General features: G+C 45.6%; 1 protein-coding gene and 4 pseudogenes across 4 annotated transcripts in view; 1 reads left to right on the top strand and 4 right to left on the bottom strand.

The window, feature by feature from the left end:
* Nucleotides 1–12,789, bottom strand: part of LOC126953075 (HLA class I histocompatibility antigen, B alpha chain-like) — a 147,162-nt pseudogene extending 134,373 nt beyond the window's left edge. The window contains exon 1 of the transcript XR_007725119.1: nucleotides 12,678–12,789. The product of XR_007725119.1 is annotated as an HLA class I histocompatibility antigen, B alpha chain-like (transcript). The remainder of the gene's footprint in view (nucleotides 1–12,677) is intronic.
* Nucleotides 1–23,689, bottom strand: part of LOC126953147 (class I histocompatibility antigen, Gogo-OKO alpha chain-like) — a 280,609-nt pseudogene that overhangs the window by 134,373 nt on the left and 122,547 nt on the right. Inside the window, exon 9 of the transcript XR_007725133.1 lies at nucleotides 9,101–9,180. The product of XR_007725133.1 is annotated as a class I histocompatibility antigen, Gogo-OKO alpha chain-like (transcript). The remainder of the gene's footprint in view (nucleotides 1–9,100; nucleotides 9,181–23,689) is intronic.
* Nucleotides 1–23,689, top strand: part of LOC126953088 (class I histocompatibility antigen, Gogo-B*0101 alpha chain-like) — a 133,020-nt pseudogene that overhangs the window by 96,986 nt on the left and 12,345 nt on the right. The window lies entirely within an intron of this gene.
* LOC126953097 (patr class I histocompatibility antigen, B-2 alpha chain-like) lies at nucleotides 8,905–12,214 on the bottom strand. Its single transcript, XM_050788456.1, is given in 9 exon segments — nucleotides 8,905–9,330; nucleotides 9,498–9,545; nucleotides 9,652–9,684; nucleotides 10,125–10,241; nucleotides 10,346–10,621; nucleotides 11,197–11,472; nucleotides 11,718–11,760; nucleotides 11,762–11,988; nucleotides 12,118–12,214. Coding segments are annotated over 9 exon segments (1,098 nt in total). The 5' UTR covers nucleotides 12,191–12,214; the 3' UTR covers nucleotides 8,905–9,325.
* On the bottom strand, nucleotides 21,233–21,869 carry LOC126953150 (dihydrofolate reductase-like; annotated as a pseudogene).

Genomic DNA, 23,689 nt, shown 5'->3' with positions numbered 1-23,689 from the left:
ATTTCAGGAAAGCAGAGTTACAGGCAACATCATAAATCAATGCATAGAAGTGATACACTGCTTCGGCCTTAAAAGGTGGAAAATCCTGATGAGGGAGCTTACAGGTCTTAGGTAGATTTAAAGATTCTCTGATTTGTGATAGATAAGGAAGCAAAGCTTCCTTACACAGCTTCCTTACACAGTTGGGGGGAGTAGAGAGGAATGTTCAGGCCTGGCCTGTGGCCTTGACTCTCTCCAGTCCCCTCAGGAAGAAATTTAGAACAAAGAACGGTGGTCAGAGTTCAGTCCTCAGTTTCCCCTTTATAAGGTCTCCCTGTCAGTGGATCTATTAGGTGGGAATCTATGTTTCTGAAAAACAACTCAGGGACATATGTTAAGATGTTATTTTTAGTTTCTGTAGAGAATCAAAGATGTTGTGACTCTAACTTCCTTGGCTATTGTTTTAAGCTATCATTACCTTCTTGTTTATAAGGTCACTCACTTACTTTTTAGGGCTGGCTAGGTGCCTGGAATTTCTCTTGAAGGAACTGAAGGTTTTTCTTTATTTCCAGGTTGGGAGGCCCTGGCAGGCTTCTAAGAGAGGTCCCTGCTTTATCTCAGATGCAAATGCTCGGAGTGCTACAAAGAACTTGAATGGGAGGTACTGCAACCATGTGGACCACTGAGTCACATTTCTTTACACCGGAAAATGCACCTGCTCAAAATGTCCAACAATGGTCAGAGAGACATCCTCCTCAAAGGAAGAGTTCCATAGAGAATTACAATAGCCAATTGAAACATTGGGTGTATAAAGCAAGAGTGGGGAAACAAGCACGAAGGGTGGGCTTATACACCTTCATGAGTGTGCTCACACTTGACATGAGAGTATCCTCTCTTTTCCTGGTGGATCAGGGGAAGGTGCTGGTGTGATCTACATATATTCCTTCCCATGGTGGGAGGACACTGGAATAATGACTGTAATTCACCTCAACTTGCTTTTCTCATACCTGATGCAGTGGTCCCAGGACTAAGGATGCAAATAGAGTCCAGAAACAGGAATTATTCCTAAGCAATAAACTGTAAAAATATTTTATGTCCTTTATGTAATAATTCCTAGGGGCCTGTAGAAGAAGGTTGTGCCTTCACTGCATCTGGCAAAGTTGGGGCTAACACTGAATGCAGCTGTATTGCCTGGGATCAGATAGCCACCCAGTTCTCTACCTGCATAACCCTACCCTCTATGAACTGGAATGGATGATGCGAGACACTTGCTAGAACAGTATTGGTCCCTGCAGTCTAAGCCAGCACAGCAGCAGAACCTAGTGTTCCTTCCAAAATTATAAATGTTTAGTATAAATGAAGAGAAGGAGAAATAGTAGCTGAGGGTAAATGAATGAACACATGGGTTATGTAATGAGGAAAATCCAATGTTACATGAACTACTCGAAAGAGGTGTAAGCAAGAGATGATATTGTCTCTTAGCTCGATTTCACCAGATGCCTGAAAGGGTGCAGCCATATGTTGCTGAGACTATTCCTATTTTTGGACTGCACTGGGATAATTGTTAATGACCAAAGAGGATTCTGGTAATGTGCCAGGATCTTTTCACTGTTATGATTCTTCTGGTATAGGAGATCTGTGATTGGCCAGGCACAGTGGCTCATGCTTGTAATTCCATCAGTTTGGGAGGCAATGGTAGGAACATTGTTTAAGGCCAGGAGTTTGAGACCAGCCTGGCAAAATAGTGAGACCCATTCCTACAAAATATTTAAAAATTAGTTGGGCATGGTGGTGTGCACCTGTAATGCTATCTACTTAGGAGGCCGAGGCAGAAGGATCACTTGAGTCCAGGAATTTGAGGTTACAGTGAGCTATGATTGTGCCACTGCATTCTACCCTGGGCAACAGAGCAAGAGATTATCTCTAAAATAAAATAATAAATATTATAAAAAGAGATAATGTGGTCAAAACCAGGGTGTGATCTGTGGTCCAATAAAAATATTTGGTCTTTGTCCCTGTTTCCTGACAACCATGTTCTAAAACATTTGCAATCTCCTCAGTGATAAACATGACTTCAATATGGCAATGAGATGACTGTGGGGTGAGGGGCTCCTAGATAGCTTCAGAATGGGGGCTGGTTGCCAGAAACACGAAGCTGTGATTAGAGGATTGGAACTTTTAGCCCCATCCCTAAAGTCTGGGAAGGAAAGAGAGGCTTGAGGTTGAGTTCAGTCACACAATGGCCGGTGATTTAATTAATCTTGCCTACACAATGAAATTTACATAGAAACCTCTAGAGATTGGGTTTCGGAGAGCTTCCCAATTGGTGAGCACATCCATGTGTCCACGTGCTGGGAAGGTGGTGAACTCCATCTCCATGGGGACAGAGGCTCCTGTGCTCAGAGCCCTTCCAGACCTCACCCTGTGCACCTCTTCATCTGGCTGCTCATTTGTATCCTTTATAACTGCTATGGTTTGAATGTTTCCCCAAAAAAGCATCTGTTGGATATTTCATCCCGAATGCAACATTTTTAAGAAATGGGACCTTTGAGAGGTGATTGGACCATCAGAGCTCTGCCTTCATTAATGGATTAAGGCTCATCATAAAAGGACCTGAGGCTGTGAGTTTGACCTCCTTTTCCCCCTACCTCTCACCCTCTCTTGCCCTTTTGTTTTCTACCAGATACAGTCTCTTGATCTGGGAATTCCCATCCTCCACACCATGAATGAAACAAATTTCTGTTTGTTATAAGTTATCCAGTCTCAGGTGTTCTGCTATAGTGGCATAATTTAAACCAGGGGTCCCTAACCCCCGGGCTGCGGACTGGTACAAGTTTCTGGCCTGGTAGGAACCAGACCGCACAGCAGGAGGTGATCGGTGGGCGAGAGAGCATGAGCATGACCACCAGAGTTCCGCCTCCTGTCAGATCAGTGGCGGAATTAGATTCTCATAGAAGCACGAACCCTATTGTGAGCTCTGCATGCGAGAGATCTAGGTTGCATGCTCCTTATGAAACACTAATGCCTGATCATCTGAGGTGCAACAGTTTCATCCAAAACCATTTCCCTCTGCCTTCCGCCACCTCCACTGGTCCATGGAAAAACTGTCTTCCATGAAACCGGTCCCGGGTGCCAAAAAGGTGGGGATTTAAGCTATAACAATAAAAAAACTGCAATACTGAGTGTGAAAGGAAAATAAAATTTCAGGACTCCAAATTCACTATACCAAAGGGAAAAGTTAAGTTTGGAGACTGAGTGATGGAAAAACTGCCTTTCTTTTGTTCCTAAACAAATAACTGCAAAGATAGAAGACCCCATATCTCCCCAGGTGGCCTCCCTCACAAACTGCTCACAAGATAATTCCTTGTGGGCCCCAACATCTTTACTCTAAAATGGAGTTTTGTTGAATTTCCCCCAACAATGTAAATTAACAGCTTATCTTCACAGGTACAAGACAAAGACAAGACTAGACATCATCCCTTCACCACCCGGTGACTTTTCTACCCAACGTTTACTTTATCTTATGTAAAATGCAGATTTACTGAGCACGAGATGAATGCATAGTTGACTGTTTTTTTCCTCTCCTGGCTGCTCTTTCCCCTATAAATATTATTGAAGTCCTCAAAACCCTGTTAGGAAAAAGCACGGGCCACAGATGCTACAATGATTTGTGTCTCTGTTTCCAAGGTGCATCTTCAGCTCGGCAAAATAAACTTCTAAACTGACTGAGACCTGTCTCAGAGGCGTTTTTTTTTTTTTTTTTTTTTTTTGGTTTACATGACTATAGCAACTTCCTGAGTTCTTTGAGTTAGTTAAAGAATTCTCAAACCTTGGGAGGTGAGAGACCCCTGACTTTGCAGCCATGATAGACAGAAGTGCAGGTAACCTGGGACCCGATACTTGTGACTTGCATCTGAAGTGAGGACAGACTTGTGGGACTGAGCCCTTACACCTGTGGAGCCCGAGGTGAACTCCAGGTAGTTAGTGTCAGAATGGAGTCGAACTCTAGGACTCTCAGCTGCTGTTGGAGAATCAGAAAGTTATTTGGTTGGAGGAAAACCCCATCACCATCCCACAGAGAGAAACTTAGAGTAAGAGTAAGCAAGTACACCTCTATCTTTTTGGTCCCAGAGGAAAAGATAAACAAAATGTAAGCATTTATTTCATGTCCCTAATCTACTAAACACAGGTTACTACCAGCTGTTCATTGTCCAGACGTGGAGTGGCCCTACCTCTAACCTAGAAGTTAGGATTTTTTAGGCCTTTGAGGGTGTCACATAAAAACTAATAAATGTTAGAGATTCTCTCCCCAGAAATATTTCCACACACAAGAAAATATAAATATTAATATAAAACATTGGTGTGGACCCAGATCCTCTGAGATCTTACAAACCTGGGTGTTTTAATCCTAGTAAGAGACAATGCCGAGGGAAGCTGTTTGAATAATCATTTCACTATTACGCAATGCCACTCCAATAATCTAGAGTATAAACTGGGATAGACCAAAACTTGATATAATAACCTATCCTCAAGGGAATGGGTAGAAATATGTTATTTATTAGTCACTGGTTCATTCAGACACTCTGCGTGCCTACCAGGTACCAGATAAAGTTCTCGTCCTGGATCACTGCTCCAAGAATTAAAATTTGTCACTTTTCCCCACTCCTTACACTCCAGCACTCGAACCCTCTTACTACACCAGAATTCCACACTGTCAATGAAAAGAGTCAAACTCGGTAACATATTTGGAGAGATTTATTGTGAGCCAAAAGTGAGTGACCACAGCCCATGACACAGTCCTCAGAAGACCCTGAGAACATGTGCTCAACGTGGTTGTGGCACAGGTTGGTTTTATACATTTTAGGAGGATATGAGACATCAATCAAATACATTTAAGCTATACATTGTTTCGATTCAGAAAGTTGGAATAATTTGTAGCAAGCAAGGGTTGCAGGGTAGTGCTTCTGCGTTATAAGTAGATTTTTAATTTTTCTGATTGGCAACTGGTTGAGTTACTATCAATAGAAAGGAACGTCTGGGTTATGATAAGAGGTTGTGGAGTCCAAAATTTTCTCATGCAGATGACGCCTCCAGGTGCCAGGCTTCAGAGAGAATAGATTGTAAATGTTTCTGATCAGATTGAAGGTCTGTGTTGGTGGTAAATGCTGTTCAGCTTTTCCTGAATTCCAAAAGGGAAGAGGCATAATGAGGCATGTTCAACACCTGCTTCCCATGTGGCTTCAGCCAGTCTTTCAGGTTAACTTTTGAGCACCCTGGCTGAGGGTGTCAATTAAAAGATGGTTAGGAGGGGGTGGCTTTGATGTTTATTTTTGGTTTACAACATGCAAAATGTTGAGAGGAGACAGACACCACCTCCCTCCCTGGATGAGGACAACACTCCAGTCACCCCTGCAGTTGATCATGGACATGAGTCTTAAGCTCCACCAGTCCGATGACCACCTGCTGAAGAGGTGTCATTGTCTCAGGTAAATACTAAGGGTTTGTCATCTCATGCCAAGAAGATTAAGGACACTGACACACGAGGAGTGAGTTTAGGAGCAAAGGGTTGAATAGGCAAAAGAAAGACAAAGGGGAACAGCTCTCTTCTTGTGAGAGAGAGGGGCACCCAAAAGGGAATTCTGGCCTGGAATGGGAGTGCATCGGATTTTACAGGCAGGCTTGAGGAGATGGTGTCTGATTTATGTAGGGCCCACAGGTTGGTTGGACCAGGTGTGATATTTACATAGTGCAAGTGGAAGGCTGTTCACCCCACCCTCATCCTATTATGCAAATGGGCTTTCCACTTGGCCGGCGCCATGTTGTCTGCTCCTTACTGTAACGAAGGAGCCTGGCAAAGAGAAGGGAAGATGGAGTCGCCATTGTGAACATGCCCAGTCCCAGGTGTCCGATTCCTATTGGCACAGCTGCCGGCATTCACCCGTGCAAGCTTCCAGCTTACTTGTCTATGTCTGAAGCTTGATATTACAGGCTGCTCCTTGTTAGAAAAGAAAATAATTTGGAGCCTGCTTTTCATTAAAAGCCTTCCGTACCCTCACTACCTGTCTAAATAATTTCTTCTTTCACTCCTATATCACTGCCAGCCTCTGAGCCAGAATGAGGTGACAGAGAGGCTGGGACTGTGCAGAACACATTTTAGTAAAGATGGCTGAGTGACAGTAGTGATGTCCAGTTTCCAGGTGCAGCAGTGACATCTGTCCTGGCCTCAGGGTCCAGTGTCCAGCACCAGGTGTCAGAGGTGTGAGCAGTGGCGTCTGTGCTCAGCAGCAGGGGCAGTTGTTCCTAGGAGGGGCCTGATCCAGGGGGGGCTGTGGATTCTGTTCCTGGATGTGTAGGTTCCAGCCTGCTTCTGTGGCCTTCCCCACAATAAAACTAGCCCCCAATACCAGATATACGACTTTATGTGTACATTACAGAAATTTGTTTTCCATAGTTTGCTCCAAGAAGTGAGTGGGAAATGAGTCTGTGGGCGGGTGTCAGAGAGCGGCATTCACAGGTGTTCCTTGTGCGAGAGCCACATCCTGAATTCTCTACCTGGCCTCTACCCCATGGTGGAGAGAACAACAGGGAATGTCACATCTCATAACTGATGATACACATCCTCCCTTTTCTTTCTGTGAGGAAAAATCCTCTTTTAAACAGGGTTTGAAAACCTACCCCACCCACCCACCCTGGGCACTCTCTGATCTCTGATCTCAGTGGTTCCTGATCTGGCTGAGCAACAGGATTGCTGGCGGGGGCTTAGAAAATACTCAGGCCACTCCCCAGAACCCCTGTCTCAGAGTTTTATGCACAAGACCAAGGAATCATTTATATAACAAGCCCTAGAGGTGAGGCTGATGCTCAGACATGTGGGATCCTGGTGTTCTTGCTACTCCAAGTGTGATCTGGAGACCAGCAACATGAGCTCCAGCCTTTTCATAAATCCAGAATCTCTTGCTCGACTCTAGACTTCCTGGATCTCAGCACCATGTCCAGGTGATCCCTATTCACACAGGAGTTCCTTGTCTAAGTGTTCCCTAGACATGGGGTCAGAACTGTGCACTCTGCTCTGGGTGTGGTCTGATCACATCCCTTAAAACTGGAGGTCCAGGGTTCAGTCCTTGCCCTCATTCTTTTCCACAGTCAATCACTGCCTTGGGTGCCCTCATCCATGCTTGAGGTTTTAAGTATCGTTTATATGGTGTGACCTCCTAAATCTATTTCTCCTGCCCAGTCTATTTCTCCTTTCCTCTAAAGTCTGGAGTTGTCTGTCCAAATTCCACCCCAGCTCCCCCACCTGCATTCCTAGTAGACATCTCCACTGAGTGCCTGTGATGCCCCCTCCTCAGTATGCTCCTGCCAGAGTCTCCCCATCTCCACTGACAGCAGCTCCACCCTTCCTTCTACTCACTCATTTTACAACTATGGGTGTCCTTGATTCGTCTTTCTCACACCACAGATACAATCCATTGGCAAATGCTGTGAGTTCATCTTCAAATGCATCCAGAATCCCCTCACGTCCCACTATTTCCCCTTCTCAGTGCCCTAGTCAAGGTCACCGACATCTCCAGCCTGGAATACTGCACTCGCTTTCTACTGTTTTCCCTTCTGCCTCCCTCGTCCCTCAGCTCTCAATTCTGTTCTCAGCACAGCAGTCAGAGATCCTTTTAAAAGAGAAGTTATATCATGGCCCTCTTCTGCTCAAAACTGTCCTCTGACTCTTCATCCCACTCAGATCAAAGGTCAGATCCAACCCCATTCCCCTCAAGCCCACCTGCTCTGGCCGCACCTCTGACCTCACCTCAGTTTCTCTCTGTCCAGCCCTCCTGGCCTCCTTGTTCTTCTGGGAACACAGACACCTTCCTGCCATAGTGCATTTGGACTGGAGGTTCCTCTGCCTGGAAAGAACTTCCCCAGACATCCTCATGTCCCTCAAATCCTTCCTCAAAGTCACCTTTGCAACAAGGCACACACTGACTACCCAGCACAACAGCCACCTTCCCTGTCCCCACTGCCCACATCCTGGATCACCTGCCTCACAGCACTTACCACCTTCTAGCACTTTCCTTCCTTACTCTGGTTATAGTGTATCTATCATCTGCCTCTTTCCACTGGAACATGTGCTACAAAAGGCCAGAGATTTTTCTGATTTTACTTCAATGGTGTTCCCCAGATGCAGAACCATTCTGTCCTATGTCTGGCCAATGACAAAGGTCAGTTGAATGAATGATCACTGTAGAGCACCTCCCTATTCTAAAGGCAGTATCTTTATTAACATAGCCTCAGGCCAAATGCTGTTTTGTGGCAGCTACAGCACAAGGTCCCCTCACACTGAGATAGAGGCCGCCTATGTTTTTCTCAGCAGTGCTGCTTGTGTGCCCTCCCTCCCCCATCCCTCTTTCTACAGCAACGCCCCCCGCACCCCCCACCCCAGCACACTGCAACTCACAACCAGGTTCTCTCTTCAGGAAAGAACAGTCCTTGATGATGGGTCCAATTTCAGAGACAAATGTAAGTCTAAATTAGACTCTGCTTTATAGATTCATGATTTGGGATTGGATTCAGCACCAAGATCACTAGAACCAGGGCAGGGAGAGAGGGCAGGAGAGCAGAGCAGAACAGAAGCTCTAGAAGCAGGGCAGGAGGTGAATGGCTCTGAAAATTTGTCTCAGAATGCACAGAGACCCCCGTGTGCAGGGGCCGCCCTGGGCGATGTCTGAGCCTCTGTGGTCACAGCTCCCGCTGGACAAGTTTCCACTGAAGGGACAAGGACGATGGAGCAGTGAAGGTGACCCAGCTGAGGACTGACCACATAAAGCCCATGAAGAACTGAACAGCAACTAGGCACAGGCCCAGTCCACACTGGGCTCCTCACAGCCTTCTCCACCCCCACCTGCAACAGACTCAGCACAGCGAACATGCGGATTCTGGAAGGTTCTCAGGTCTTTATTTGCTCTCTCAAATTCTAGGAATTTGACTTATTTAATTAATCCATCAACCTCTCATAGCAGATATTTGAGAAAACAAATTTATATTCAGATTCTTATTTTCAGTAGGGAAGTAAGAAGTTGCAGCTCAGTGCACATAAAGTTAAGACTGAGATGGAGACATCCAGCCCCACCTCTCTGGAACAGGAAAGATGACTGGGGAGGAAACACTGGTCAGCGTGGGAACAGGGGTCACGGTGGACACGGGGGTGGGCTGTCCCTCCACCTCCTCACATTATGCTAACAGGGACACAGACACATTCAGATGCCTTTGCAGAAAGAGATGCCAGAGTCTCTTGAAGTCACAAAAGGGAGATGTGAAGAAATCCTGCATCTCAGCCCCACACAAGACAGTTGTCTCAGGCTACAGAAAACAACAGTCATGAACAAATTCAAGTCAGTCATGGTAAGTGATGACACTCTGAACAGCCCACACACACACTCGAAACGTCCCAATCAAAGAATCTCCATTACCCAGGCCTTTCCCCTCTGCCCCCCCCCCCCCCCCACTCTAGACCCCAAGAATCTCACCTTTTCAAGCCGTGAGAGACACATCAGAGCCCTGGGCACTGTCGCTGGCTGGGGTAGAACAAAAACAGGAGCTGGTCAGAGCCCGCAGGAGACGTGGGACAGGAGGAATTACAGGATGGGTGATCTCCTCCACACTCCCACCCCCACCACTTACACGCAGCCTGAGAGTAGCTCCCTCCTTTTCCACCTGTGGGAAGAAAATATCCTGTGAGGAGGCTGGGAGGAAGCAGGGCCATAAGATCTTAGAGGAACCTCCTAGTCTTGGACCCAAGAGAAATTTCCAGAACGATGACTACAGACCCAGGGCAGGATCAGGAAACAGGAGGAAAGCAGGTGTGTGTCCTGGACCAACTCCCCTCCTAAGGTCTGTCCTTAGCAGGGACCTTCCCCTGACTCATGAATGCTGGAATCAGGACCCCAATACCATAATCATCAAGGTGATACATCCGTCCTTCATTGTCACATGTGCTACACAAAAGAGTAAGTGCTGGCACACAGGGTCCCAGGCTGGGTTAGCCCCTGTGTGGATGCTGCTTCCCAGGAATGAGGCAGGGAACACTTCTACCTGGGCTTGAAACCCCCAGTGGGACAAGAAAACCCAGACCCCACCCCTCACCCCTTCCCTACCTGAGCTCTTCCTCCTCCACATCACAGCAGCGACCACAGCTCCGGTGACCACAACTGCTAGGACAGCCAGGCCAGCAACAATGCCCACGATGGGGATGGTGGACTGGGAAGATGGCTCTGGGAAAGGAGGGGAAGGTGAGGGGCCCTGACCCTGCTGAAGGGCTCCAGAAGGGCTCCTGCTTTCCCTGAGAAGAGACATGACCCCTCATCCCCCTTCTTACCCCATCTCAGGGTGAGGGGCTCCGGCAGCCCCTCGTGCTGCACATGGCACGTGTATCTCTGCTCTTCTCCAGAAGGCACCACCACAGCTCCCCACTTCTGGAAGGTTCCATCTCCTCCTGGCCTGGTCTCCACAAGCTCGGTGTCCTGAGTTTGCTCCTCCCCATCCCGCTGCCAGGTCAGTGTGATCTCCGCAGGGTAGAAGCCCAGGGCCCAGCACCTCAGGGTGGCCTCATGGTCAGAGACGGGGTGGTGGGTCACGTGTGTCTTTGGGGGATCTGATGGGAAGAGTCAGAAAATTCAGGCGCTTTGCATCTCTCATGGGACACCCCAGCAGCACCCATGTGACCACCCTGAGAATGAACAGGACACCTGGGGTGGGGAAGGGAGCACAGAAGCCAGACACCAGCCTGGACACAGGCATCTGGGATAATCTCCTATTCCTTGGAGAGTTCTAGTCTCTGAGGGAGGAACAGGGACTTCTGGTCCTGACCTGAGTGGAGGCCGAGGGACTCAGAAAAGCTGGAATCAGACCTTCAAACGTATTGAGTGTGAGGCAGAGAACAAGGCCTGAGAGAAAAATTCACGGTGCCCAAGGCTGCTGCAGGAGTCAAAGGGGACCCCTGATCTGTATTCCAGGGACTGTCTTCCCCTCCATGTCCTCAGAGACGTCATCCCTTAATTGTCCTAGAGAGCAGAGGGGGCCCTCAGAGGAAATCAGGAAAACTCATGCCATTCTCCATTCAAGGGAGGGCGACATTCTAGCGCTGATCCCATTTTCCTCCCCTCCTCATGGGAGGCCATCCCGGGCGATCTAGAGGTGATGGGGAAGGCTCCCCACTGCCCCTGGTACCCGCGCGCTGCAGCGTCTCCTTCCCGTTCTCCAGGTATCTGCGGAGCCACTCCACGCACGGCCCCTCCAGGTAGGCTCTCATCTGCTCCGCCACACCGGCCGCCTCCCACTTGCGCTGGGTGTTCTGAGCCGCCTCATCCGCAGCGGTCCAGGAGCGCAGGTCCTCGTTCAGGGCGATGTAATCCTTGCCGTCGTAGGCGAACTGGTGATACCCGCGGAGGAGGCGCCCGTCGGGTCCCAGGTCGCAGCCGTACATCCACTGGAGGGTGTGAGACCCTGGCCCCGCCCCCGCGGTCAGCCCCGCCCCCCGAGCCCCGCCCCGCCCCGACCACCCCGCGGGGATTTTGGCCTCAACTGAAAATGAAGCCAGGTAAAGGCGCCTGGGGCTCTCTCTGGTCGAGGGTCTGGGCGGGTCCCGCGGCCTCGGGGCGGATCTCGGACCCGGAGACTCGGGGAGACCCGGGCCGTCCGTGGGGGATGGGGAGGGGTCGTGACCTGCGCCCCGGGCCGGGGCCACTCACCGGCCTCGCTCTGGTTGTAGTAGCCGCGCAGGTTCCCCAGGCTCCACTCGGAAAGTCTGTGCGGTCTCCTTGGCTTTCCGTGTCTCCTCTTCCCAATACTCCGGCCCCTCCTGCTCCATCCACGGCGCCCGCGGCTCCATCCTCGGACTCTCGGCGTCGCTGTCGAACCGCACGAACTGCGTGTCGTCCACGTAGCCCACGGCGATGAAGCGGGGCTCCCCGCGGCCGGGCCGGGACACGGCGGTGATGAAATACCTCATGGAGTGCGAGCCTGGGGGCGAGGAGAGGCTGAGACCCGCCCGACCCTCCTCCCCGCGCGGCTCCCCGGGTCCTGCGCCCCCGCCTGCGGTCCCCTCGCTCCTCCCCGCAGAGGCCGTTTCCCTCCCGACCCCGCACTCACCGGCCCAGGTCTCGGTCAGGGCCAGGGCCCCCGAGAGCAGCAGGAGGAGGGTTCGGGGCGCCATGACCCGCATCTCGGCGTCTGAGGAGACTCTGAGTCCGGATGGGCGCGTGGGGACTTTAGAACTGAGACCGCGGCGACGCTGATTGGCTTCTCTAGACATCCGACACCCAATGAGAGTGGGAACTGGGGACGCGTCACGAGTATCCTGGAAGAAGGACCCGACACAGGTTGGGAGAAGAAGTGAAACTAGGGGAGTGGGGAATCCCCAACTCTGCGCCTCCCCATGCAGACAAGGCTCTGGGAACCTGAGACCCTGAGAGCCACGCCCGGGACCTGGGACTTCGTCCTGATCCCTCTTCTCCTACACCAAGCCTCTTTGTCACACTGTCTGCCTGAGTCCTGGACGAGGATCTGTCTGTGGAAACCAGGGAGAGACCCCCCAGGCTGCGCCCAGCCCCTTCCCCTTCCCTACTCGTCCTGGAATCCCCGTCCCTGAACTGGACTCCCTGCCTCCCACTCCTACCTCTCCCCTTGGACCTTTGTACAGGGAAACTCACCACGGGGAACTTCATGCCAGAGAGTGAGCTCGCCCTGGGAATGGAGGTGTAGAGACAGGGGTTTTCTCTCTAAACCTGGTGAAGTTTTGTCTGAAGGCACCACGTAGAGATTCTCATAGAGACCAGTTTCCTTTTTGTTTATTAATACAGTAGGTAGCACAATATTGGTAATCCCTGAATGATTAGAATTCCAATTTGTAAAAGACCTGTGTCAAAACAGCATTACAAAGCTCCTAAGTTTTACTTTCCCAGACTATGGATCTGTGGCTCTGGGTTGTTGCATTTAAAATTACCTTCATTCCTTAGCCCGAGTTTCCCTGTGTGAGTCCAGAACATCTCCTGAATACAAAGAAGCAGGGTTTGTTACTGTCTATTGCAACCGGGAGCTGTAGTCATCACCTCAAAGTTGCGAGTGCTCCATGCAGTCCCAATGCTCTTCACCGACGCTCAAGCACTGCCTGTTTTCCTGAACTCTGCACATCTAAGCAGTGTGCATATTTTATCTGGACACTTGGTATTTTTGTAACTCTTTTTTTTTTTTTAATCATAAGGAGCCAATTAGCTTTTAGGAAGTCCAACAAAATGTATTGAATACCGAATGCAAAGAACCCCCTGCTAGGCTCTTCCACTGCTTTAGAATTCTTTCCTCTCTCCTTTTCCTCACCTCCTGCTTCTCCAGCCCTTCTCTCTGCCCCTCTCATCCTCACACCTCCCCCCACTTAGTCCTGGCCACCCTGTCACTCCTGAATTGTGGCACTAACACTGTCCCTCACCTCCTGCCCATGTCTGTTCTCCCCACAGTGCTCAGCGGTCCTGCTAATGTGAGCAAAGTCCTGTCATTTCTTCACTTACTATGGCTGGATTCTGGTCTACAATTTGCTATATGTTTTCAATTCGTCTCATATCTTTTTGTTTCTGTTCCTCCTCTACTACTTCCTTATGTGTCAAATAAACATTTTGTAGTTTATGATTTTAATTCTCCTAGTGGCTTTTGGCTATATTTCTTTACACTAATTTTTTACTGTTGTAAGAATGGAAACCCAATTCCTTGGCTTTTCACAGTGAAGTTCAGGTTATATTAAACGACACCCGGCAAAATAGAGGACACTTGTAACAGTGTAGCTTCATTTAACCTAACACTATGCTATTATTGTTTTATATATTACATCAATCTATATTATAAACTCAATGATACAGTGTAATACTTTTTGTTTTAGACAAGCAACCACATGTCTTCAGGAAATTAAGAAAATGAGTGTGAATGTGACATGTGTGTATGTGCATCATTCCTGTTGTTAATTGTTCCTTTCTGTGTATCTGGGTCACCATCTAGTATCATTTCCCTTCACCCTGAAGAATTTCCTTTAAAATTAAATGTAGTACAGGAGCCCTAGGAAATGAATTTTATGGCTTTGATGATCTAAAAATGTTTTTTTTTTTTTGCCTCCCCCCTTTTTTTTTTTTTTTTTTTTTTTTTTTTTTTTTTTTGCTAATTAGGGCATTTACGTGTAATAAAATTCACCAGTTTTAGCTGTGCTTCTTGGTGAATATTGGTAATTATTTATAGTCGTGTAACTACCACACTGCCCAGTAGAGAAACACTGAAAGCAGAGAACCCCCTGCTAGGCTCCTCCACTGCTTTGGAGTCCTTTCCCCTGCTCCTTGTCCTCACCTCCTGCTTCCCCAGCCCTTCCCTCTGCCCTCATCCCTCACACCCTCCTCTCCCCTTAGTTTAATCCTTGCCTCCCACCCTCACCCCTTCCCTTCACTCAACCACCGCTCTGTTTTCTGTCACTGCAATAGTGAAATTTCTAGAATTTAATGGACATGCAATCGTATGTTATGTAGTCCTTTGTTTGGTCTCTCCCTTAGCATAACGGTGTTTGAGATGATGCCATTCACTCATTTTTGTTGCTGAGCAGCTGCTGAGTATTGCTGGAATCCCAGTTTATTCATTGGTTTCTCTATTCTCTAGTTGATTGACATGTGGATTACTCCAGCTAGGGTTTGTTATTAATGAAGCCACTAGAAATAACTGCTTACAAGTGTGACCTTACATTTTTATTTCTTTAGGATAAATACATATTTGTGGAATTGCTGGGTCATGTGGTAGTGGATGGGTAGCTGTATAAGAAATTGCCATACTGCTTTACAAGTTGACTGCCACATTTTTTGCATTCCTACCAGCAATATCAGACATTCCTATTTTTTCCATATTCTTGACAGTATTTAGACTTATCAAATGTCTTTTTAACTTTACCTATTCTAGGTGATGTGTGATGGCTTCTCATTGTGGTTTTAACTTGCACTTCTTAGATGACTAGTATTGTTTACTATCTTTTCATGTTCATCTAAGTGACTTATTACATATATTTTATGAACTATTTTGCAAATTCAATGATTAATTCCAGAGACTTTTTCAGAATCTCCTAGTGTTTTCTACATATGCAATGAAGCTGGTGACAAAGAAAGACTTTTGTTTCTTCCTTTCCTATCTATTGATCTTTTTTCTTTTAAAATTATTTTTATTTGGTAGACATGAGGTCTCACTATCAGGCTGGTCTCCAACTCCTGAACTCAAGTGATCCTCCCACCTCAGCCTCCCAAAATGCAGGGATTACAGGCATGAGCCACCATGCCCTGTCCTTCTATTGGTCTCATTTCATTTTCTTGCCATGTTGCACTGGTTAGGATGCCTGTTAGGTGTTTAAACAAGAACGATGAGAGCTCACATGTTTGTTTACAAGGAACTTAAACAAATTTACAAGAAAAAAAAAAACAGCCCCATCAAAAATTGGCAAGGGATATGAACAGACACTTCTCAGAAGAAGAAACATATGAAAAAAAAGCTCAATATCAATGATCATTAGAGAAAAGCAAATCAAAACCCCAATGATGTACTATCTCCTGCCAGTCAGAATGGCATTTGATTAAAAAGTGAAGAAACAATAGATGCTGGCGAGACTGTGGAGAAATAGGAATGCTTTTCCACTGTTGGTGGGAATGTAAAATAGTTCAACCATTGTGGAGGATGGTGTGACCATTCCTCAAAGATCTAGAACCAGAAATACTATTTGACCCAGCAACCCCATTACTGGGTATACACCCAAAGGAATATGAATCATTCTACTATAAAGACACATGCACATGTATGTTTATTGAAGCACTATATTCAATAGCAAAGACATGGAACCAACCCACATGCCCATCAATGATAGTCTGGGTAAAGAAAATGTGGTAGATATACACCATGGAATACTACACAGCCATAAAAAGGAATGAGTTCATGTCCTTTGCAGAAACATGGATGAAGCTGGAAGTCATCATCCTCAGCAAACTAACATGGGAACAGAAAACCTAACACCGCATGTTCTCACTCCTAAGTGGGAGTTGAACAATGAGAACACATGGACACAGTGAGAGGAACAACACACACCAAGGCCTGTTGGGGAGTCAGGGGTGAGGGGAGGGAACTTAGAGGACGGGTGAATGGGTGCAGCAAACCACCATGGCAGACTACACGTATGTAACAAACCTGCATGTTCTGCACATGTATCCTGGAACTTAAAGTAAAATAAGTTAAATAAAAAAAGAAAGTGCATGTCTTACATGTACACATATGTTTATTGAAGCACTATTCACAATAGCAAAGACTTGGAGTCAACCTAAATGACCATCAATGGTAGACTGGATAAAGAAAATGTGGCACATATACACTGTAGAATACTATACAGCCATAAAAAGAATGAGATTATGTCCTTTGCAGGAACATGGATGGAGTTGGAGGCCATTATTCTTAGCAAACTAACGCAGGAACAGAAAACTATATATCACATGTTCTCACTTATAAGTGGGAGCTAAATGATGAGAATACATGGGCACGTAGAGGGGAACAACACACACTGGGGTCCACTTGAGGGTGGAGGGTGGGAGGAGGGAGAGGATCAGGAAAAATAGCTAATGGCTACTAAGGCTTAATACTTGGGTGGGTACTAATGGGTATAGAAATAATCTGTACAACAAAATCCCATGACACAAGTTTACCTATATAACAAACCTGCACATATGCCCCTTAACTAAAAATAAAAGTTAAATTAAAACAAACAAACAAAGTGCATGTCTGGAAAGAGCATATGGTTGGGTTCCGTGTTTTTTTTAAACCAAGTCACACAATCTCTGCCCTTCATTAAGAGTTGATTCATATAGGTTTTTGTCATTATTGATATGACAAGTTTTAGGTCTACCATGTTATTTTCCCAGTTCTGGTTTCTCTGTTCCTCTTGTCCTGACCCATGTCTTCTTATTAGAAACCATAGAAACAAAAGAAAGTAGAATAACATCTTTAAAGTGCTGGAGGACAAAAAGGTTAACTAAGAATTCTATATCCAGCATAGATGTCCTTCAAGGATAGGCAAATAAGGAGATATTTCAGGTAAAAGAAAATTAAGAGAATTTCTCGCCAGCAGATCTGTACAATAACAACTGGTAAAGAAAATTCTTCAGACTAGAGACAAATGATACCAGGTGGAAAATGAGATGATCAGAAAAGATGAAGATGATCAAAAATGGTAAATACTGAGCTAAGTGCAAAAGGCTATCTTGCTCCCCTCATTTATTCTTACTTTACATGCATAGAACTGTTTAAAGATAAGAAAAAGTTTTTTATCGTGGGACTTACAACCTATATAGATATATTCCATATAATATCTATACCATAAAAGATGGACATTTTGCAGAGGATAAATGATTGCAATATTTCTATATTTATGGGTACTAGTACATTATTAACTGAAAGTAGACTGTGAAATGTTAAGAATGAGTTAAGTTCTGAAGGAAATTGCAACACTAAAAACCATTCAAAAGATCAACAAATCTTGGAGATGGTTTTTTGAAAACAAATCCCAGCCAGTCTTGAGTCTCATCATCCTACGATTTCAGAACTATTGTGAATACAAAAGTAATCACAGAACAGTCCTGCCCAGAAAGAGGAGTTATCCCTAAATATGGTGGCCCTGGGTCAGTTGGCCCTTCCTGCTGGACCTCTTCCACATGGGCACTTTCTGCAGTGACTTTGTTGTCCTGCTATTCCACTCTACCCAGTGTCCTGACCCAAGAGACAAGGGGCGTCTGCTGCTGTGTCCACACTTGGAGAAGGAAACCTTGATGGTGTTAGTCAATTACAAGCCAGGCATGACAGCTCACCCCTGTAATCCCAGCAGTTCAGGATGCTAAGGCAAGAGGATTGCTTGAGATCAGAAGTTGGAGACCAGCTTGGACAACATTGTGACACGCTCATCTCTAAAAGATATAAAAATAAGTAAACTTAGCTGGGCCTGGTGGTGGGCGCTTGTATTCGCAGGTATTGGGAAGGCTGAGATGGGAAGATCCCTTGAGCTTATGGGTTCAAGGCTGCAGTGAGCTATGATCACACCACTGGTCTCCAGTCCAGGCCACAGAATGAGATCTTGACTCCAAAAAATACATTGTAAACCTTTGCTCACTATGGGTTATTTTATTTATTATTTATTCAATATGTATTTTGATTTTATTTTACTGGCAGCACAATAAACCAGGACATGCAGAAACTAGAAATCACATCCACTTTCCAGTGGTAAAAAGTCCAGTCCAGGGAGGTGAGAAGGAGACAGTCCTCATTAGCGCTGAGGATTCAGGGAGAATGAGATGGGCTGGGCAGGAAGGGTTTTTGTTTGTTTGTTTGTTTTCTGTGAATGAATGTAACTTTTTATTATGATAGAGTTGTTTTATTAAAGAAATAGATGAAAATGATTAAGTAAAATCAAATGGCTCTAAAAGTCTTACAATGAAAGCAACAGTCCTGCCATTTGTTCTTTCCAGAGACAAGCACTTTTCATTCTCTCAGTTTTTCCTTCTGGTAGTTGCCTTCATGGGTTTTTCCAAATTATTATTTTTTCAGTTTTTCAAGTGGGTGCATATATTAATACATGTAATTTTAAAAAGCCTCTTCAGTTTATAATGCATCCTAACCGTTCCCTGCCCCATCCCTCCTAATCCTCCAGAGCAATGACTTTCAACTCTTTTAGCAATGTCTTCTGTTTTTCTCCTCACATAACTACTTAGTCATTTCTTGATTATTTTACACATTTTAAGTGATTTCTTGAATGACAGATGAGGATTTAGCTCTTACACCATCACTATCTTCACTTTTCCTCCCATATTGTCCCAAAGTAGTTACCAGAGTTAGGGGCTAAGCAGTCACCACATCATTATGACTATGTACATATTGCTCATTGTTGAGAAGAACAGAGTATTGTGCTCTTACTTCCTATCCTGTACTTCCTTCTGCCCTAGAATTAATGATTGCCTAACCAGCCTTCCCTCTTGTTTTTTTCACTTTTGCTTTATCTTCAATGAATTTCTTTCCAAATGCCCCAAATCTGGCAATAACCTATTATTATTTTTAAGAGAAGGGAATCTCACTATGGTGGCCAGGCTGGTCTGGAAATGTTGGACTCAAGCCAACCTCTTGCTTTTAGCCTCCTGAGTAGCTGGGACTGCGGGCATGAGCCATTCCACCCAGCTAACCTATTAATATTTCTACTTTTGTTTGTTTGTTTGTTTTAAGCCAGCTCCATAGCTGGAATATTTCCTGTGTTGGATCCTATTTGCTGGATCCATGTCATTCTCTGGTTTGTCTACTCCTTCATTTTGCGGGAGTATTTTCTCCAATAGCTTCCCAAGAAAGGGTCCATGGAGGTAACCCCTGAGTCTTTGCTTGCCTAAAAATGTATTATTTTACCTTCACCCTTGATTATTTGGCTGAATATAGATTTATCTGTTGAAAATAACTTTCTTTCTAGAATTCTGAAGGCATGCTTCCATTGTTTTCAGCTTTCTTTTTGAGACAGGGTCTCTTCTGTCACCCAGGCTGGAGTGCAGTGGCACAATCACAACTCCCTGCAGCCGTGACCGCGCGGGCTCAGTTCATCCACCTCAGCCCCTGAGCAGATGGGACTACAGGTGGGCGCCACAACGCCCAGCCAATTTTTGTATTTTTTGGAGAGATGGGGCTTCACCATGTTGCCCAAGCTGGTCTCAAGGGATCTGTCTGTCTCTGCCTCCCAAAATGCTGAGCCAATGTGTTACAGGCGTGAGCCACTGTGCCTGGCCAGTTTTTCTTTTATTCTCTCTCTTCTTCCTTCATTTCTCAAAGGCATCTCAAACTCAGTGGGCCCCAAACCAAAGTCAAACTCCATCAGAATATCCTGCTACTTCCAACTTTAAAATATATCTTAAATCACAGTTTCTTACTACATGCAACCTTCTGGTTCAAACTACCACGATCCCTCACTTGAACTTAGAATTGGTTTTCCTGCTTCTGTATTTTTTTAAATCATAAAATATTTCAAATAAACCATGTGTGGCTTTATACTTTTTACTACATAAAAAGAATAAAGATCTGCCAGGTGCGGTGGCTCACGCCTGTAATCCCAGCACTTTGGGAGGCTGAGGCGGGCGTATCACTTGAGGTCAGGAGTTCGAGACCAGCCTGACCAACATGGTGAAACCTCGTCTCCACCAAAAACACAAAATTAGCTGGTGTCGTGGTGCACACCTGTAGTCCCAGCTACTTGGGAGCCTGAGGCAGGAGAATCGCTTGAACCCGGGAAGTCGGAGGTTGCAGTGAGCTGAGGTTGCGCCATTGCACTCCATCTGGGTAACAAGAACGAAACTCTGTCAAAAAAAAAAAAAAAAAAAGATATGAAGAGGTTATATACTTAAACATGGAATTGCTTTAAGTGTTTGCCATTCACGGTTCCCATGCATGCCAGCAGCTTCTTACTGCAAACACCTGGGACTTGCTATAGAGCAGCTGGAGTACGTTCCACCCACACACAGGACAGGGAGCTGACAACCAAGGAGTGGAGGATCAATACTCCAGCTTTCTCCCCTCCGTTTCCCTGTATCTCAGCAGTATGGAGCTTGTTACCGATGAGAACCTGCTCACTGACTTTAAACTGCTTTTCTTACCTTCTCAGTTCCATTTCTCCATACCTCAATTGATGATTTCTGGTAAGACCTAGAAAATAAACTGTTTTCACTGAAATTTCAGTCTTGGAATCTGCTTTGGCTTCCCCAGTCTAAGACAGAAATAGATTCATTTTCCCATCACTGGAATTCCAGGTTGTTTTCAGTTTTTCACTGTTACAAACAAGGCTGCAACATTTGTCTACAAACCTCTAGATATACACGTAGGAAGATTTTGGTATTTCCCACTAGTGAAACTGCTCAGTTGGAGGGTATGTGCATCTTCATCTTTAATAAATACTACCAACATTTGAAAAGCCCGACAATGTCAAGGACTGGCCAGAGTGCCATGTGCGATGGGTGTGGAATGGCAGCTCACTGTAGCAGGTGCGGGGACTCAGTTGGGGTCTTGGAGAGGCACTTAGTTATAGCAAGAATGTTTCATAAATGGTATCTGATATATTCAAGACTAGTGCGGAATAAAAACACGTTGCTTAGAAATAATTATTCATAGATCCAAAGTCAACAAAAGTCTTTTTCTTCTCATGTAAAAATATATAATTTTTTTTTCCAGAGGGAGGGGAACAACTTAAAATAAACCAGAAAACACCTTCATATTAATCATTCTTCTCATATACTTCAAATTTGAACTTAATGTCTTTCTCCTCCTGGACATCAGAGAGAACACCTGGGTATTCTGGCAGAAGTTTATATTTTCTCCAAATCAATTTCTGGAAAAAAAAAAACGTGTCATTTTCAAAGTCCCGCATGATCCTTGTCACAAATAGTTTAAGATGGTTTGGGTGATTCATGGCTTCCTTATAAACAAAACTGCCACCAACTATCCAAATCATCTCTACTTTATTTGCTAATTCTGGTTGTTCAGTAAGTTTTAAGATATCATCCAGACTTCTGGCAAGAAAATGAGCTCCTTGTGGAGGTTCCTTGAGTTCTCTGCTGAGAATTAAATTAATTCTATCCTTTAAAGATCGATTCTTCTCAGGAATGGAGAACCAGATCTTCCTACACATAACACCAGATTCTGTTTACCTTCTACTGAAGAGTCTGTGTCATTCTCTGGAAATACCTAAATTCATTCCTGAGTGGCGGCCAGGGCAGGTGCCCGTTCTTGCCAATGCCCATGTTCTGGGGCACAGCGACGATGCAGTTTAGCAAACGAACCATGACAGCAGCGGTGAGCACCTCCGAGCCCGCTCACTACACCAGAACGCGCGGCCAAGATTGGCCTGGAAGGTTTTTACTTTGAACCTGGAGGATGAGCAATGACATCTCTCTCTCCACCTCAAAGCTCGTCCTGAGCATTCACCTCCTGGGAGCAGGAGCAGCGCAGCAGCGCCACCTGGTGGTCCATGCGCTTCCTTTTGCAGATCACTCACAGCCCTGAGGTCCTCCTCTCCTTTCCATGCACCTGGGATTTCTTCACTGGACACCAGCCTGAGTCAAGTTTCCTGTAAAGCAAAAGAAGCGCACAGGGCTTGCTCATGGAGTCCCTGCACAAAGTGGCCGTGGTGGCTGCGATGGACACTGCATGGGCACAGCAATTGAGTCGCCACTCACCAAGGCTGACCTGGCAGCTGCCACTGCTGAGGGCCCAGCCAACCAAAAGCAGCTGTTTTTTTTGGACGGAGAAATAAAACAGGGAATGGTAATTAAGAATAAAATAACATTATGATAGATAAATATGCCACTAAAGATATAGTAGCAGTTTAAATAATTTTGAGACTATGAACAAGATTATGCCAATGGAGAGAAGTTATTACAAGTAGAGAAAGCTGGAGTATTGCTCCTCCCCTCCTTGGTTGTCAGCTCCCTGTCCTGTGTGTGGGTGGAACGTACTCCAGTTGCTCTATAGCAAAAGATGGTGGGAGGAGGAATGGTGTCATCTCCACCTTTGGCGAGATCCATGTCACCGTGTTCAGGGGAAGGGCCATGAACTCCCCATGCAGAGAGGAGGCTGTGGCTGTGAAGGTGCCTGTGGGAGAGGTGAGGAGCCGCTCCCTCTACACTGATGGCCAAGAGCCTGCAGACGGCGGGGAAGGCTTCCCCTCAGCTGTGTCCTATCAGGTTTTTCCAAGAGTCAAGGAGTAGACCTGCATATTGCCTCTGCTGATGTGAGCTGCACGCACACCTAGAAGTGAGGTCACCCCTGCTGGGGGTCCTGGGGCTGCTGGTTGTTCTGGGTGCTCAGAGGGAAGATGGGGAGGGGGCTTTGTGCAAAACAGTAACCATACTCTATAAATTATTTTTTCCTTAACCTTTGTGTCATAAAATAAAATGTAGGACTCCAGAAGGAAAAAGAAACGGTCTAAAATTTGTGTCCTTGAATAAAAAGTGAACACCCATTAACCACCAGGGATAGACGTTTGTGGAGCAAACCAGAAGCCCCATCATTTGCCCCAGCTCAGCAGTAAACTCTTTCCTCCCCCAATGAAAATACATCCTGACTTTCATGATCATCACTTCTTTGTTCTATTTTATATTTTTATCATCCAAAATTATAATTTAGTTTTACCTCTAGAAATACGCTTTTGTTCTCTTTTATTCTATAGATTCTTTCTTGAAATTTATATTGTGTGGTAGAACTTCCCATAGTGTGCATTTTGCTGATTGCTCCCGAAGCCATTGTTTGTGTTTTTATTATCTGTATTGCCTCTAAATTGGTAATTGGCTATGGAGGTTAGCTTATATTCAGGCTTGGTTTCTTTGTCACTTGTACTTGTTTGATGGTGCTGTATTGTGTTCTTCCATCAAGAGGAAGAACCTGACATTAGTTTTTTGTTTTATTGTGTTGTTAATTGCCATTGCTGTTCAATGGTTAAATCCGTTAACTCATGATGGTTTGCAAAAGAGTTATTATAGTCTCGGTCTCTCATTCCTTCCTTATTTATTATCCGAATAATTTCTAAGTAAGAGATTCACGCTCCTCTACTGTTTGTTTACTACTAGAAATTTGTTAACCAGAGACTTAGCCAAGCATCTACTCA

The sequence above is a fragment of the Macaca thibetana genome, chromosome 4 (assembly GCF_024542745.1).
Source record: "Macaca thibetana thibetana isolate TM-01 chromosome 4, ASM2454274v1, whole genome shotgun sequence".
Taxonomy (NCBI): domain Eukaryota; kingdom Metazoa; phylum Chordata; class Mammalia; order Primates; family Cercopithecidae; genus Macaca; species Macaca thibetana.
This window is presented reverse-complemented; position numbering and strand designations above follow the sequence as displayed.